This window comes from Hevea brasiliensis, chromosome 9, assembly GCF_030052815.1.
Source record: "Hevea brasiliensis isolate MT/VB/25A 57/8 chromosome 9, ASM3005281v1, whole genome shotgun sequence".
NCBI lineage: Eukaryota > Viridiplantae > Streptophyta > Magnoliopsida > Malpighiales > Euphorbiaceae > Hevea > Hevea brasiliensis.
The window spans coordinates 97041705-97056968 of NC_079501.1; the positions used below are offsets into that span (position 1 = coordinate 97041705).

Consider the following 15264-nt stretch of genomic DNA (forward strand, 5'->3'; position numbering starts at 1 on the left):
TTATGAATTTCCATTGTCTATATTTTTATAGTCTATATATTTCTATTTATCCCTAAAACAATAGGGGAAAATATTAAAAAAAAAAAACAAAAGAATGTGTGCAAAAGTGCTTCTTCTCCTTGGCCTTCATTGCACCAAAATCAATACTTGCAATTTCCATAGCCTGTGAAAAAAAAAAAAAGTCCTCAACAAAGAGACATTATAAAACATGGAAAATAATATAAGAAAATGGGAGAGGAAGTCACCCTAAATACCTAAAATACATTATCCCCTTTTTCAAATTCAGAATTTTATAAAAATTTAATTTAATTATTTTTTTTCTATTTTCATGTATAAAATAAAAGAATTTATTTTTTTTTACTAATAATTAATATCTTACTGCTAGCCTTAATGGTAATTGAAATTAATAGTTATGAAAATAGTTAATATTACATACCAGGCCAAAAGACAAAAAAAAATTAAGGATTTAAAATAACAAAAATTCATAATATAAGTAATATAAAATCTCAAATAAATAAAATTTTTCATGCAAAAAACATACTTGGATCCAAGCTGCTGATAGCACCAGTTTGTTGAAAATCACAATCATAATCATTCCTTCCCATGGCTTGATAATATGCATTCATGGCGAATGCTGCATGTGCCCTTACTGTGTTAGGCAGGAAGCACTCACCACCATCTACAATGGGTCCACAGTCCATTCCCATCCCACACACATAATCAATATTCCTCTGCAGAGCCTCTATATCTGCTCCTGTTTTAGGAAGACACCACCGTTTCCCCTGTTGCAGTGGCGCCCCTGCAGGCTCTTGACTCACCGGTGCAACGACCGGCGGCTCCGGGGTTGGGTTCCTTGGAAATGATGAACTAGCCTGTCAAGAACAGAAACCAGCACCAGTCAAACAATGATCATATGCAACACATGAATTGCTCACAAACAAAGCATATTTTCACCATGATTATGAACAACAAGAAGGCCGATTGTAACGATTAACAAATATGTAAGATGGTGGTATGTGGCAGCGGCGGCTACCGTGGACCGGAGGATTCCGATATTGTACACTGGTGTCATGTCTGGCCGAAACAATCCAAAATTCCGCTCGCAAGTAGGTCCAGGCTTGAGATTTTCGTTGAAGAGAGCGAAAATGTAAGTCTCAAAAGTCCGGTTTGGCATGAGAGGAGTTCCAGCACCAGACATTACATGCTTCATGAGATTTCCATTGTACTGAGCTGCACTTTCTGCATCAACTCCAACTTGTGATGAATCTCCATTAGAAGGCCACCCGGTTTCAGCTATAACTATATCAATATCAGTGAAACCAAGAAGTTTCATAGCTGAAAAGACTGCATCAAGTTGCCCATCTAACATGTTTGTGTAAACAAGTTTGGTGTTTTCATCTTCCACTCCAGAATTAGCCCTGAAAAGTGCATAATCAAGAGTATCTTCCGAGCATCCGAAAAATGGATATGGATTGATCATGAAAGGTGAATTGGTGTCTCTAAGGAAGCTAAGCAATGGTTTAAGCACATGAATATCATAGCCTTGTCGAAATTTTCCTGTCGAAGGTGGGCTTGAAGTTGAGAGAATGCCTAAAGAATGAGGTGTAGAGACTTTAATTTTAGTGTCTAATGATGCTCCAACAAGGGCTGTGTGGAGGGTTCGCATTGCTGGAACGAGGCTTGCTATTATCAATTTGTTTGCAGTTGATAAAACTTCATTGCCAACTAAAATTCTGATGATATTAGTGGTAGGAACATAAGGTTGGATGTTGGATTTTAACCATTCTTGAGCATTGCTCAGCTTGGCAAAGTGAGGGATTTGATCATTAGGGACAGTGACTGTGACTGCAATCCCAGTATGAGCAAATGCTTCTAAGATTTCGGTATTCGTATCGAACAGTCTAACACGGTCGATAATGGTGGATTCTACAAGAAAATGAGCTACTTGTGCTGGTGGAGGAAGGTTGTTTGCCACAGTACCATAATTGACTCCAATAGCACCTTCAACTCCTAACAAAATAGCAGCATTTGATAAGTAAAGATAGATATATAGACCTCCTTTTAGGCTTATAACATGGAGATTATGTATAGACATTACCTTGAATTAGAGCTGATTCAAGAAGCAGAAGAGCAGTGACCATTGAAGCACAGAGAGAAGCCAAGCTTTTCTCCATAACTTTGATTTGGGGAGGTGAAGATTGATGAGAATGGTGACTATTGGAGTGCAGCAATGTTTCAAGAATAAGTGAACTTGGAGATGCCTTTCTTTGCTAGTAGGAAATTCTTTGTGCAAATTGTAAGAGAACTTTGTTCTGTGTGTGCTTACTTTCCCTTAGAATTTTAACTTTCCCTTTGAACCTGTTATATGATAATAATTTATTAATTTTGAATGGTGACTTAGGATACTAAAAGCTAGCAAGTTGAAGTGTAAATGGCAGAGATTTGTTAACAAAACATTTGAAAAGAATGAGTTGTAATTAGATAAAGCTTAAGGTGTGCTAAATAAGAGGAGCTATGCCAGCAGTTGCTTTATAGTTGGAGGAGCAAGGGGAATAATCTTTTCTTGCCATGGTGGAGAAGGAATTTGGAAAGGTTTTCAGTTGGACATGAAGCTACTTACATTGCCAAATAGATGAATTTCAATCTTGAATTCATAATAAACTGAATTTTCTATGATGTGTTAGGATAAAAAATTGAATTTTCTAAGATGTGTTGGGATAAAATATTTTCAAGAACAAATAAATCATAATTATTTTTATTTTTATTTTTAATTCACCCCACAAGAGTTTGGGACAGTGACTTCCTCGCAAAAGAGCGAGGCGAGACGGTTTCCCAATAAGGAGTTTTTTTTAAAGTTATTAGTATAACAATATAAATTTATTTATTAAAAAATAAAATATAATTAAAAATACAAGTTTTAGACATTATTTTATATTTTTGTTAAAATTATAATATTTAAATAAATAAAAAATATAGAAATAAATATTTTTTTTTAATAAAAAATACTCCATCCGTCCACAAATAATAGCTTTATTTGGAGTTTTCATCGTGATTAAGGAAATGATTTGATAACCTCATTTTCATAAAAAAAAATAATAATAATTTATTTAATTACCCTTTATTGGAAATCTGAATAAATGAATATTAACGTCATAAACAGCTAGTTTAATTAAGAAGGAGGTGATAATATTAGTTCTAGAAAATTGTATAAATATTTATTGTATTTTATATAGATAAAGGATAAAATTGGGAAAAAATAGTTAATTATCCTTAGTTTTCTAAATGTGACAGATAATTTTAGATAAAATAAAAAGTCAAATGTGACTATTATTTGTGGACAGATAAAGTAATAATGTGTTATTGTGCGGAGCAAATTACGAAATTTCAGAGTGGAGAGAAGACGAATCGAGATTGAGACAAGATCAAAAAAAATTAATCGATTTTGAAATGAATAAGATCGGATTTAGAAACTTTTGTCATATCTACACTAATTTGTTGTTTGTTATGAATTAATAAGATACTTACAATTTTTTCTCACATTTGTTTTCTAGTTTGAAATTGATTAATAACACAATAAGATATTGTCACGCATACCAAATTTCATACATCACATCTCTTAATTTTATGATGCCAAAAATTAAAAATTTAAATTTTTATAATCTCACTCTCTTTATATTACTTCTCTCCCATTTGTTTAAAAAAAAAAAAATCATTCACTTCAAATTAATAAATTAAAAAAATTTATATCTGGCTTGCAACAAATTTTTGGCCAGCAGCACTTCCCTCTTCCATTTTGTTAATCTTTTCTTTATTTTTTTAGTGTTTTTATTTTCTTGTTTGATTTTTCTTACTTTCTTTTAGTTTTTGTGTTTTTCCTCAAAATAATTTTTATTTTTTTTATGTGTTTTCTTATATGTTGTTCGTGGTTTATGTCCTTGTTTTGGAGGTTTATTTATGTTTTTCTTCATCTAAGATAGAGTGTTAATTCTATTTTATTGGATCAGCGTGCGCTGCATGGAGCCAGGGTGAGCAGATTTTATTATAAATTAAAAAATTGAACCAAATCAAGTTAATTCGGTTTATTTTAAAATTTAATTGGTTTAATTTAATTTATAAATTTTGATAATTTTGATTAATTGGTTTAGTTTGTTTATTTTCATAAAAAAAAAAAAAAAAAAAACTGAATTGAACTAAAATTACTAATATATATATATCAAGAAAATCCTAAGATTTTTGAGTTCTGATTTCTAAGTTTTTTTTTTTTAATGTTTTTATTATTGAGATTGAATGTTGAAAATATGAAATCTTACAAAATTTGATTTGATTGATTTAAAACCTAACCAAACCGATATTAAGTTCGATTGTCTCTCAGTGATCAGTTTGATTCGATTTTCAAAATTCTTAATTTTTAATTTTCAATTTTATCAATTCGATTTGGTTCGGAACCAAACTGACTATTTGCACACCCATACCATGGAGCTTATTTTATCGAGGACGATTTTCTTTTATAGAATATAGTAGTGCAGTCTATTTCTCTGATAAAATTTGTGGTTCATGCCTTTGTGTATCAAGATGTATAAATCTAAAATAAGAATTTAAGTTAAATTCTTAGTTTTATATATAATATTACAATTTAATTTTTTACATTATTATATTAAATCTATTTACAAGTCTAATAAAAAAATAAAATATTTAAAATTTTATAACAAAAAAAAAAGTAAAATGCCCATCAATTTAACCCTCTCAATCTGGAAAAAAAATGATATGTACTAATTAAATTGCAAGGCATTTAATAAGCCCAACATATATATCAAAACCTAGTGTTGCAAAATACATAATTAATATGAGTGGGATTTAATGCTCTAATAATATTTGTGTAAGAAAAGGAATGCAATAATGAAAAATAATCTAAATAATTTAAACTCTATTAATTCATTACCATCTCTAATTATGAAAAAGTATGATTAAATAAAAAAAATTTTATTTAAATCTGGTTCATTATGTAATATTCGTATATTTAATATATGAGTTCTATCATATATTTTATATTTTAAATTAATGATAAATCGAATTTAAACAAAAAAAATTCAATTAAACCTTGCTTGTTTACAAGTAATGAATTGAAAGTTGAAACCATTCTAAAGAGCCAAAACTCCATTCGGTGAAGTGGGTATCACTCTTCATCATATATATATATATATATATATGATAACAAAAGCTTCATGTGTTAGGGCAAAAATAGTAAAATACATACCAGATTCTTGCTAGATTTGGAAAGAAAAAAGACTTCATGCAAGAACTTAATCTAATGTATTTTTTGAAGGTGGAACAAGATATGCCAAAAACAACCTCCTATTATAACACTGCTTGCTGAAATGAGCATCTCAGAGACAGTAGCACCAGCAACCACAAAATTATAGTGGACATAGTGAAGTAATAATGAGAGAGAGAGAGAGAGAGATTTTCTTTGTTTCTTTTTAATTTTTGTGTATGCAAAGTGCAACTGTGGTTGGAATACTCATTTGAGCAAGAAACATTACAAGGAGGTCTCCAAATCCATCTTTCTTTCTTTCTCGCTCAGCATATCTTCCATTTGTGACAAAAAAGACTAGCTCTTGCCCACAAGAATCAAGGCTTCTTGCCATAAATACAAGACAAGAGCCAAAGCCAACATGTGAACTTTGGTTTGCTAACATATACAACACAAGTTGATGGAATAATCTTAAGACCAAACTGCCCCTCCAAGGTAATTTAAGTTTATGCTTCCAAAGGGTAATTTAGGCATATGGAATGGTAGAAAACAAATAGATAGTGAAGATTATCAGTTGGTTGAGAAACTGACTGTTGGTTTTAAGAGTAGAGCACATAAAAGAATTGCAGTTGTTGATGGAATGGCAGTTCAAATGGTATCAAAGCACAACCACCATTGACACCAATCAATTTTTAACATCCAATCAATAACAGTAGTATCTCCAATTCTATTGCTACTTGTCATTTTCTTCTTATAAAAGATGAATTAATTGGAAGGATATGAATTGGATGAAAATGAATTAAATAGTAAATTATTTATATATTTTTTTCTTATTTATTTAAATTTTATATAATTATATGTATTCATTCAATTATAATAATTGGTGTTTAAGAGAGCATATGGATGTTGCTCATTTTAGGTTTCTAGCTTAATCAGTTAACATGACAAGTTAAAAAAAAAAAAAATTGAGGAATTTACAATTTGGCATCTGGGTTTTACCCTATATTACACTTTAGTCTTTGGGTTTTTAAAAATTAATTATTTAGTTTCTAAATTTTGTATTATATTATATTTTAGTTTCTAAATTTTGAAAAATAAATTATTTAGTGCATTTAATTTTAATATATAAAATAATTTTGTAATACCCTAAATTTTTAAATAATTATTTTGTATTGATACTGATAAATTCATTAATATAATTATTTAGGTGATCAGAATTGACCTTCTTCTTCCGCCCAGCCGCTGCAGTGATATCTGATGGATTTGTGAGTAGATATTGATTTTATTTATAATTTCAATATTATTATACATACAAGTCATGCTCATGCATTCACTTATAATTATATGCATATAGCTATTATAGGCATACTTTATGTTGCATTATTTTTTGATGAAATAGATGTGAGTGTCGCCTTATAGTAATTTGGAGCTGCGTGCATGTGTCGACATGCGTGAGGTGTGGTACTGGATATAGGTAGGACGGGCAAATCAGCTTGAGCTAATCTCGCTTGGGGCCTGATCCTTTTTGTGATAAGTCGGGGTGAGTATGGCTTTGAGTTGATCTTGCTGACCCCCGCATTTAAATTATTTAGAGAAAGTCCGACTCGAATTGATCTCGCTGGCAGAGATTGGAATTAAGAGAGCTGTGTAGGGGATCAGCTCCCACACACACACACACACACACACATATATATATATATTTGATTAATGTAATACACGGGTACGTGAGTGCTCTAAATTATTTTTTGTATGAATATTATTTGAACTTGGTTGAATGTGTTGATATATGCTGCATTTTATTCTTAGAGATGTATTAGCCTTAGATAGTTATAGAAATTGTATATAAAATTAATATCTTACTCTATGAGTCGAACGCTCACTTATGTTCACCCTATTTTTTTTCCAAGTTACAAGAGATTATCTTTTTTTGTAATTAATCTGCTTCGTTCCTCGCAGATCTACTAGCAACAAATATTAGTATTTCATAGTATTGATTAAAAATCTAGACTCTGCATGTGCTAAGAATATTATATTTGGAGTGGGATTGAAAAAGATTATTTGTTTTGAAATTGTAAACCTATATTTATACATATGTGATTGAATGGGACGAATATATACCTTGGATGAGGGAGCTGAGCATCTTATATAATTGTTATGTTGAGGATTGTAAGGGTGAATAGAACTCCCCAAATATCTATATTTTGTGATCACAGGTCGGATGAGCTAAAACTTTCCGTTGGGTAGTTCAGTTTATGGTTGGATTATGTCCGATTGATTTCTTGAACATGGGTTCTAGATATGGGCTTTATGATTTGGCTAAAATCAATTAGACTTACTACGGGTTTTAGAGCCTTATGCTAACCCAGGTCCTAATGCCGGTCCGACCTATAATTTGGGTCATGACAAATTTAGTCTCCATAATTTTAATGTTTACAACAATTTCATCTATTGATAGAAAGACTAATTGATCTATATTTTAAAATTACAGAAACTAAAATGTAACATAGTATAAAATTTAGAGACAAAATAATTAATTTCCAAAACTTATGGACTAAAGTGTATTATAGTGCAAACTTCAGGGACTAAATAATTAATTTTCTAAAATTTAAGGACTCAAGTGTAATATATGACAAAATTTAGGGATTAAATAGTAAATTTTCTAAAAAAATTTTGAGTTATGATTTTGTTTCATTTAATAAAAAAATAATAGAATTTAGAAAAAAAAAAGGGTATTTCATCATTATCCAAAGATAAAAATCAAAATTAATAGAAAAGAAAATCAAAAAAGGAAAAAAAATAAATAATATATTAATTTTTCATATTCTTAAATAATAAAATGTAGAAAAGTGTTCTGCATAAAATAGAATAATTTTTGCGCATCCGGGGAATCGAACCCCGGTCAGTACCGTGGGAGGGTACTATGATACCACTACACCAGATGCGCTTGCACTGCAAGCAAAACAAGATTTTCCTTTTTTATAACTGATAATGAAAAGGCCTTAACCTTTAAATCCTTTTTTCTTTTAAATTGAATTAAATAATTTTTTTTTAATTTCATAGTACTTTAAATGAAATATCATGTAATTCCTGAAATTTTATTTTGAATAATATTTTTTGAGTTATTAAATTAAACTATTATTTTATTCCTAAAAAGTGGGTTAATCAAGAGACTCAAAATATTATAATAAGAGATTAAAAAGTTATTCTATTTTTAAGTGAGGACTAAAATGTAATTATTAAATCAACTCTTTTGAGTATGAATTTTTTTTAATGTTGGGATATTAATGATTTGGCTAATTATTTTCTATAAGAATATATGTTTGTCATCTCTTTTCCATTTTGACAAAATAGCAAAACAGCCAAACTTATATTAATATGTTTAACAAAGAATAAATTATTTTATTTTCTTTCATATTATCTTCCTTAATTATTGGTCCATTATTAGTTTTTTTTTTTTTTTTGAAAAGAGGGAAAAAAAAAACTGCATCAATCAATCAGTTGAACCTTAAATTACACAATAAAAAGTAGGTTTGATTAATCAAATCCTGCAGTTAATTATTGGTATCTTATGATTAATCAAATCTTAAGATTTTGTAAATGGTAAACTCAAAACATGAGATATGTAATTCAACATTTTTTAATATATATTCAAGGTTTTAAAATTTAAATTGATTTGGTCAGCCAACACAAAATTGTGAATTGATTCATCAAACAGTTTGATTTACAAAACTCGCATATCATCAAAACTAAAAAAAAAACCTGATGGACCAACCGGGTACCCGTTGACTCGTTTGATCTATTGTGTGTTTAACAGGTTGAGCAGGTCTTTATTATTATTTTTTCACTGAGCTAATTTAATCAAAATGATACCGTTTTGCTAAACCCTTACTTTCAAAACAAATGACTAAAAAATATAATTCAAGTACTCAATCCTTTTATTCTTTAATTTTTAATTTGTTATTATGTTATAGTGACTTATTTTGAACATAATTTATATGGATAATTATACTACATATTTTTTTTTAATTAAACATAATTTATGAACATTTATATTGAATATGATTATTTGTATTAGATTGATAACATTATCATACAGGATTTTACGTTGTGATCCAGTTTGATTCAAATTATTCCCGATTGAATTTTAAAATCTTAACCCACTACCTTCACCAGATTTTAGACCGGGCCAAGTCTGAAAACAAAGTATATGATAGATTATATGTAGGAAAGTTTTCTTGAAAGGTTAATGTTGAAAGCCCTTCTCCTGTTAGCATTTCAATACTCATAATTTTAAACAGACGTAAGAATAATTTAGAAATGCTCTGATTAGCAACCAAATGCCAATAGTTAGATTCATCCAAATAACCCCTTTGCCAATTGAAGCCTATATGATTTCAAAGCATCAGTGTAATCATGAAAGAAATTAAGCAACTTCAAGTCTATAAAACTGAATCAGCAGACATCAGTTGCCTCTGGTTAGGATGAATCAGTGATAGCCTTAAATGAACATGATTATCTATATCACTGGAAATCAATCTATAATTGTCAATATATGATGGTAGCCAACATAGAGATTAATGAAATAGAGAAAAGAAAACAAACTGAAATCACCGACAGCCGAGACTAGCTCTTCCTTCAGAATCAACGGTTGTATTTGTACATAGCTTCTGAAGATCAATGTATCCTATTATGGTGTCCTCAAAAACAGCATCTGCCAATTGAGCTTCATCAAAAGTGGAGCCTGATAGTACAGCGTTCTTAAATACAGCTCCTTGAAGATTGGCTTTCCCGAAATTAACCCGATCTAAAACTGCGTTTGAGAAGTCCACACCTGCAAATATAGTTGGATTCACCGTTATCCCATTCAATCCCATATCATAATCATTAACATTTTGATAGCTGCAAATTAAAACACTTAGAATAGACAAATGACCATCCTAAAGTATTTTGTTTTGGGGTAACTTTATCACTTGACTTTAGTACAACAGAGATCAGTTTCTCCTTCTAAATTAATCAAGAAAATTGCAGGAGTTGCTTATGAAAAAGATCTCATTAGATCACAGCATACAAATTTGTAGCTTCAAACCTATTGCAGACTGATACACTAACAGAACTTAAGAACATTGGTCCTTAAATTTGAATCCGTTTGCCCGTTAGCTTGGGCAGTGGTATGTATATATTATATATATCCATCATAAAGGCACATAACTTCCAAAATCTTATTTATTATTTTTAGTGTCTTTCTACTACCCCTTTTGTATTAAACAATGAGTTTATTCTGGGTTTTCTTTGTAGTTTCAACAAGATGGATGTGCCTTCAAATGCCAACAAGAAACCAGAGGAAAAAAAATCAGAATCACACTTTTCATAAGGCACCCTATTTAGCACTCTCTCTCTCTCTCTCTCTCTCTCTCTCTCTCTCTCTCTCTCTCCCTTCTCCTTTCCATGCCTAGAGTAAATAAGGTATAGAGGCATCGTCATGTTTCCCCTACTAAATCTTTGCACTGATAATGATTTCCAAAAGACGTCTTTAAAGTTGGATTGAGAGGTTACCCTTGAAGCTAGCTCCAACAGCATAAGCCTTTGACATCACCACTTCTGACATATCAGCACCATCAAACTTGGCATCTGACATTAGTGCTGCAGCAAGAGACTTCCCCTTTAGGTTTGATTTTTCATTTGTATAATCACAGAAGCGAAGATCAATTGGCTTGTCATAAACACCATTTGCCTGACCTATTGTGTTCCCAACAAATGCCTTTTCACAACGGTTGGGCTCAGTTGAAAGTGGGGGCAGCCTCTGCAAAGCAAACATAATATAGTTCCATATATTATGAGAATAATGACATTTATAATATATGACGATTATCATTGCAGCATCACTTATCATCTTCTAATCTTGAATAACAAAGGAAAACACTTACCTGAAGTACAGAAAGAGAAAAACAGGTATTAAAAAGAAAAGTTGCTTATGCAGGGAATTTTCTTTTCTTACCTATTTATTTTACATAAATATTTTGCAAGTATTGACATCGCAACCGAAAAATTTGAAATTCATATGAAACTAAAATATTAAATGTTTTGCATCTCAGTCTTTATCTTTTGAGTTTTTCTTTTCCTCCAATGTTAAGGATCTAGTTCTGCAGTTATCCTATACTATGCATGTATTAATCAGAGTAATAATAAAAGGGGGAAAAAAACCTAAAACCTGTGCCCCCTCTAAGACACTATGGCAAGATATCAATGCCTATAGAGAGATCTTGTAAAAGAATGAAAAACATTGCACTTAAAGTTTTTGTTTACAGAATCAAACTCCTTCCTCTCTTAAAGGCTGCATTGAATAAATCTTTTTAAGGTAAAATGACTTGAGCTTTGCAAGGCTTAACAAATCCAGACTCATTCACAGCACAGGAGCCACTCACCACAAAAATTATCGTTACAATAGCCGAGTAGAAAAATAAGCATGAGAAGATAACAGAATACACAAGAATGATGTGGTTTGCTAAATAAAACTAGAAAAGATTAAGCAAAAATTTCATAATGAAAATTTGAAAAGTTATGATCGTCATAGAGGCCTGGCACACCCAAATCTTTCCATTACACTTAATAAGAAACTCTTACTTCTCATTATTAAAAGACAAACAAATAAGGTATCGTCAGACTGCTCCACAATAGTTTGGTTTGTGATGCTGGACCTCCTGTTAGAAAAATTCCAGGAAAAACAAATGCAATCTTCAAAGCATCCCACCATAATGAAATTTCACCCCAAGTTCAATTCTATATGCCCCTCCAAAGAGCAAAAAGTTCCTCCCCTTGTCTAGACTTTCAACTGTACAATAACCACTCTAAAGTCTAAATCTCAACATCTCTACCCATGCAGCCTTGGGCTTACTAAATTCTCAGGCAAACACAACATACGTATAAGCTCACAAGCTATTCTTTTTCCCTACTTCACTTAGAGTGACTTCAAGAAAAGGCCCTTTTAGTGACCGTTTTACGCTTGTAATTAAACTCAATACATGTAATGCCTAACAATTATCTAAGTGAACTTCCACCCAATTACTTGAATAGGTTGGATAATTGCAAGCATAGATTAGTTTTGTTAGCAGAAAATAGCCAAACAAGCAATTTTAAACACAAAGCAATTATAGATACTTTGATTTGAGAAGAAAAATGGGAATTCTAAAAAGGGTAAGTAATGATCTTTAACCTGGCTAGCAGCAATTACAGGTGAAGCAGCAGTGACAGCCCAAGCAGCAAGAAGACCACAAGCCACAGTTTGAAGCTCCTTCAATGGCATAGAACAAAAGAAATCAACTTGGTCTCTCTTAGCAGAACAAGTGATGATCTTGATGGGTGGGTAAAGAAGGTCTTGGGAGAGAAAACGGCGGCGTTTTGAAGAAGAATAGGGAAGAAAGAGAGTGTTTTGGGAGAGTGGAAGTGAAAGTGTCGCCATTTTTCTATGGGTGTTTTGGTTTCCAGACGATAAAAACACTTCTCTTTATCTGTCAGCGGATCGTTATCCGTTGATGAGCCGTTGAGCGTCGACACGTACAGAACACTTGTACAAATATCTTACCTGGCACAACACGGCAGCTGTAAGAAAATGAGGTGAAATAAATTATAATAAATCATAATTTAATATTTAATCTTTTATATTTTATACTTCAAAATTTTATTATTTTTTATAAAAATTTGTAATTAATTATGTTAAATATAATTCAAGTTTATATTAAAATTTTAGTAATTATATATCTACTAAATAAATTAAATTATTATTTGTAAAATAATTATTTATCATTTTCTTTTAAATATTCATTTATAAGAATGCAATAATATAAAATTTTTAAAGAATTACATTTAAAAAATATATATTATTAAGAAGAATTTTATTTATGATGATAAATATAATAATAATAAATATGCTTAAAAATAATTTTATACAAAAATAATTTTATACTAATGTTTAAAAAATAATAGTAATAAAATTAAAACCAAAATAATTTTTTAATTTATAATTTTTTTCTCATTGATTATTGATATTCTATTTAATGTGATGAATAGTTAAATACTTATTCCATAAGGGTTAAATATATATTTTTTTAAAAAAAATAAAGATATATCATTTGTTTCAAATTTTAAAAAAATTTCATTAATATTTTTTTATATTATATGTCACATGGTAAAATTGTAATTATAATTAATTTAATTTAATTAAAAATAAAATAAAAAATAATATTTTTAAAAACTTTTTAATCTAAATAATCAAAATTAATTGTAGTCATAATTTTTTAATTTTTAATTAATTATATGAAAGTATAAATATAATTTTTTTATATTTTTATTTAATTATAAAATATAAAAATAATATTTTAATATTACAAATTGAACATTGATAATTAAATGAATGGACAATTTTGTTGATATAGTCAGATTATAAAAATTAATTATTATATTTTTAAAAATAAATTAATTTATCCATGAATAATAATAATAATAATAATAATAATAATAATAATTTCAATTATTTATTTAAATATATTTTAATATAATTAACTAATTTAAGAATAAAAGCTTCGCAGGTGATACCTGATTTTGCGATGACAAATCATATTCCCATTTCTTGAGAACCCAGAAACCAAAATCCTCTCCGCTCTTGATTTCTTCTTCAAAATTGAAAGAAAATCGATTGAGAAGCTATGGATGATAACGTGAACAATTGCTGGTCGGTCGAGAAGCTGAAGTGGGTGGGGACGAGCGTAGCGATGGCGTTCTTCGCCTCCTTGGAACGTTGTTCTTGCATTAATCTCTCTACCTCTGATGACGCTGAGGATGCGGAGGAGGCTCACGATCGGCCTCTCATGTTCTGCAATTCAATCTCCAATTCCTCTGTTTCCTCTGCTTCTTCCATGGGTCACAACACCAATCCAAACGGGGTCGTCTCCTTCTCCTCGTAAGAAGATATGAAACCCAAAATGTTGATTGATTTGATGTTTGGATGGGAAAATTTTAATTGGGATTTTGAATAATTCTCCATGTGTTTGTTTTGTTGTATGAATTTGGTATTTGGGAGGATTTCCTTTTGGATTTTGTTAGATTTGTGAGATTGTGTCTCTGTTTGGGTTTCAATTTTGTTGTATGATTTCAAAACAACTTTCATTTCTTTTCTTTTTCTTTGTATTTTTCTTTTTGATGTAATTATGATCTAGATTGTAAAAACTATCACAAATTTCCTTATGAATGAATGTAAAATTCCCAGAAAAATCCCAGCCCAATCAAATCTCATCAAGTCACAAATTTAAGCTGACATTCTGCAAATTAAGAGATTTCTTTAACACAATTTCTTTTCTAGTTGTGAGAACTCTTCAATAATTCAAGTCAAATTATAATTTAAAGTTCTTATATTTAAACCCTTGACCTCTTATTTCACATATAGTCATCTAGAATTTGTTATTATTGAAATTAATAATCTAATATCCAGATTATTACCACATGAGGGGTAAGACACCTTTAGATTTTCAAAACAAATAAGTTCAGATCGACCCAACAGTAATTTGCAGTACTTGGTGTTTATGTTTCCAAATTTTTTATAATTTTTTTTTATATTAGTAAGCAAATTTGTTTTAAATAGTTAAGTTGATGCATTTTATGGCATCATATGTTAGGGAGTAAGTTCACAATTTAGGGTTAACGCATAAAGAATAATTAAGAGATTATTGTATAAACAAAAAAAGAAGAAGAACAAAAAAAGTTAAGTAGATGGATTAACCAGAACTTAACCAAAAACTTGTGAATTTTAGCCTGAATTTAGGCTAATGTCTTAAAATTATTCAAGTCAAGCTCAGACTTGGGCTTACCTAAAAAATATTTCTGATTAAGATTCAACTTTTTTTTAGTTTGATTTATATTTATATTTAATATAGAGTGTCAATATTGACACTCTTTTAGTTTTGAATACTATTCTTATCAATTTTAATATTTTATTATCTAAATTGACTACTTATTTTTACGCT

General features: G+C 29.8%; 2 protein-coding genes and 1 non-coding gene across 6 annotated transcripts; all 3 read right to left on the reverse strand.

The window, feature by feature from the left end:
- Positions 1-5657, reverse strand: LOC110662062 (glucan endo-1,3-beta-glucosidase). 3 transcript variants are annotated; one of them, XM_058154050.1, is made up of 5 exons: positions 5255-5657; positions 2099-2358; positions 1034-2010; positions 542-872; positions 1-163 (listed from the first exon to the last, which is right to left on the reverse strand). In XM_058154050.1, exons 2-5 carry the CDS (start codon positions 2172-2174, stop codon positions 141-143), a joined length of 1407 nt encoding a protein of 468 aa, XP_058010033.1. In that variant the 5' UTR covers positions 2175-2358; positions 5255-5657; the 3' UTR covers positions 1-140. The 3 variants fall into 3 exon arrangements, with proteins under 3 accessions (XP_058010033.1, XP_058010035.1, XP_058010034.1); XM_058154052.1 differs by having other exon boundaries at positions 989-2010; XM_058154051.1 differs by lacking the exon at positions 1-163 and having other exon boundaries at positions 738-872; positions 955-2010.
- A 2467-nt stretch (positions 5658-8124) lies between these two features.
- On the reverse strand, positions 8125-8195 carry TRNAG-CCC (transfer RNA glycine (anticodon CCC)). The gene has a single exon. It is a non-coding gene; the product is annotated as a tRNA-Gly (tRNA).
- A 1549-nt stretch (positions 8196-9744) lies between these two features.
- Positions 9745-12777, reverse strand: LOC110651361 (thylakoid lumenal 17.4 kDa protein, chloroplastic). Of its 2 annotated transcripts, XM_021806669.2 has the most exons (4): positions 12462-12777; positions 10988-11051; positions 10805-10891; positions 9745-10082 (listed from the first exon to the last, which is right to left on the reverse strand). In XM_021806669.2, the coding sequence occupies exons 1-4, from the start codon at positions 12705-12707 to the stop codon at positions 9859-9861; spliced, it is 621 nt and encodes a 206-aa protein (XP_021662361.2). In that variant the 5' UTR covers positions 12708-12777; the 3' UTR covers positions 9745-9858. The 2 variants fall into 2 exon arrangements, with proteins under 2 accessions (XP_021662361.2, XP_021662360.2); XM_021806668.2 differs by having other exon boundaries at positions 10805-11051; positions 12462-12773.
- Positions 12778-15264: the final 2487 nt, after the last annotated feature.

Excerpts from the sequence above, each read along its gene's own strand:
- LOC110651361 (XM_021806668.2), bottom strand. The coding sequence starts at position 12,707 with ATGGCGACACTTTCACTTCCACTCTCCCAAAACACTCTCTTTCTTCCC. Across the intron at positions 11,052-12,461 it reads CTGTAATTGCTGCTAGCCAG|AGGCTGCCCCCACTTTCAAC; the intron begins GTTAAAGATCAT and ends TTTGCTTTGCAG. Across the intron at positions 10,083-10,804 it reads TGTTGGAGCTAGCTTCAAGG|GTGTGGACTTCTCAAACGCA; the intron begins GTAACCTCTCAA and ends CTATATTTGCAG.
- LOC110662062 (XM_058154052.1), bottom strand. The coding sequence starts at position 2,174 with ATGGAGAAAAGCTTGGCTTCTCTCTGTGCTTCAATGGTCACTGCTCTT. Across the intron at positions 2,011-2,098 it reads TGAATCAGCTCTAATTCAAG|GAGTTGAAGGTGCTATTGGA; the intron begins GTAATGTCTATA and ends CTATTTTGTTAG. Across the intron at positions 873-988 it reads ATCTTACATATTTGTTAATC|GCTAGTTCATCATTTCCAAG; the intron begins GTTACAATCGGC and ends TGTTCTTGACAG.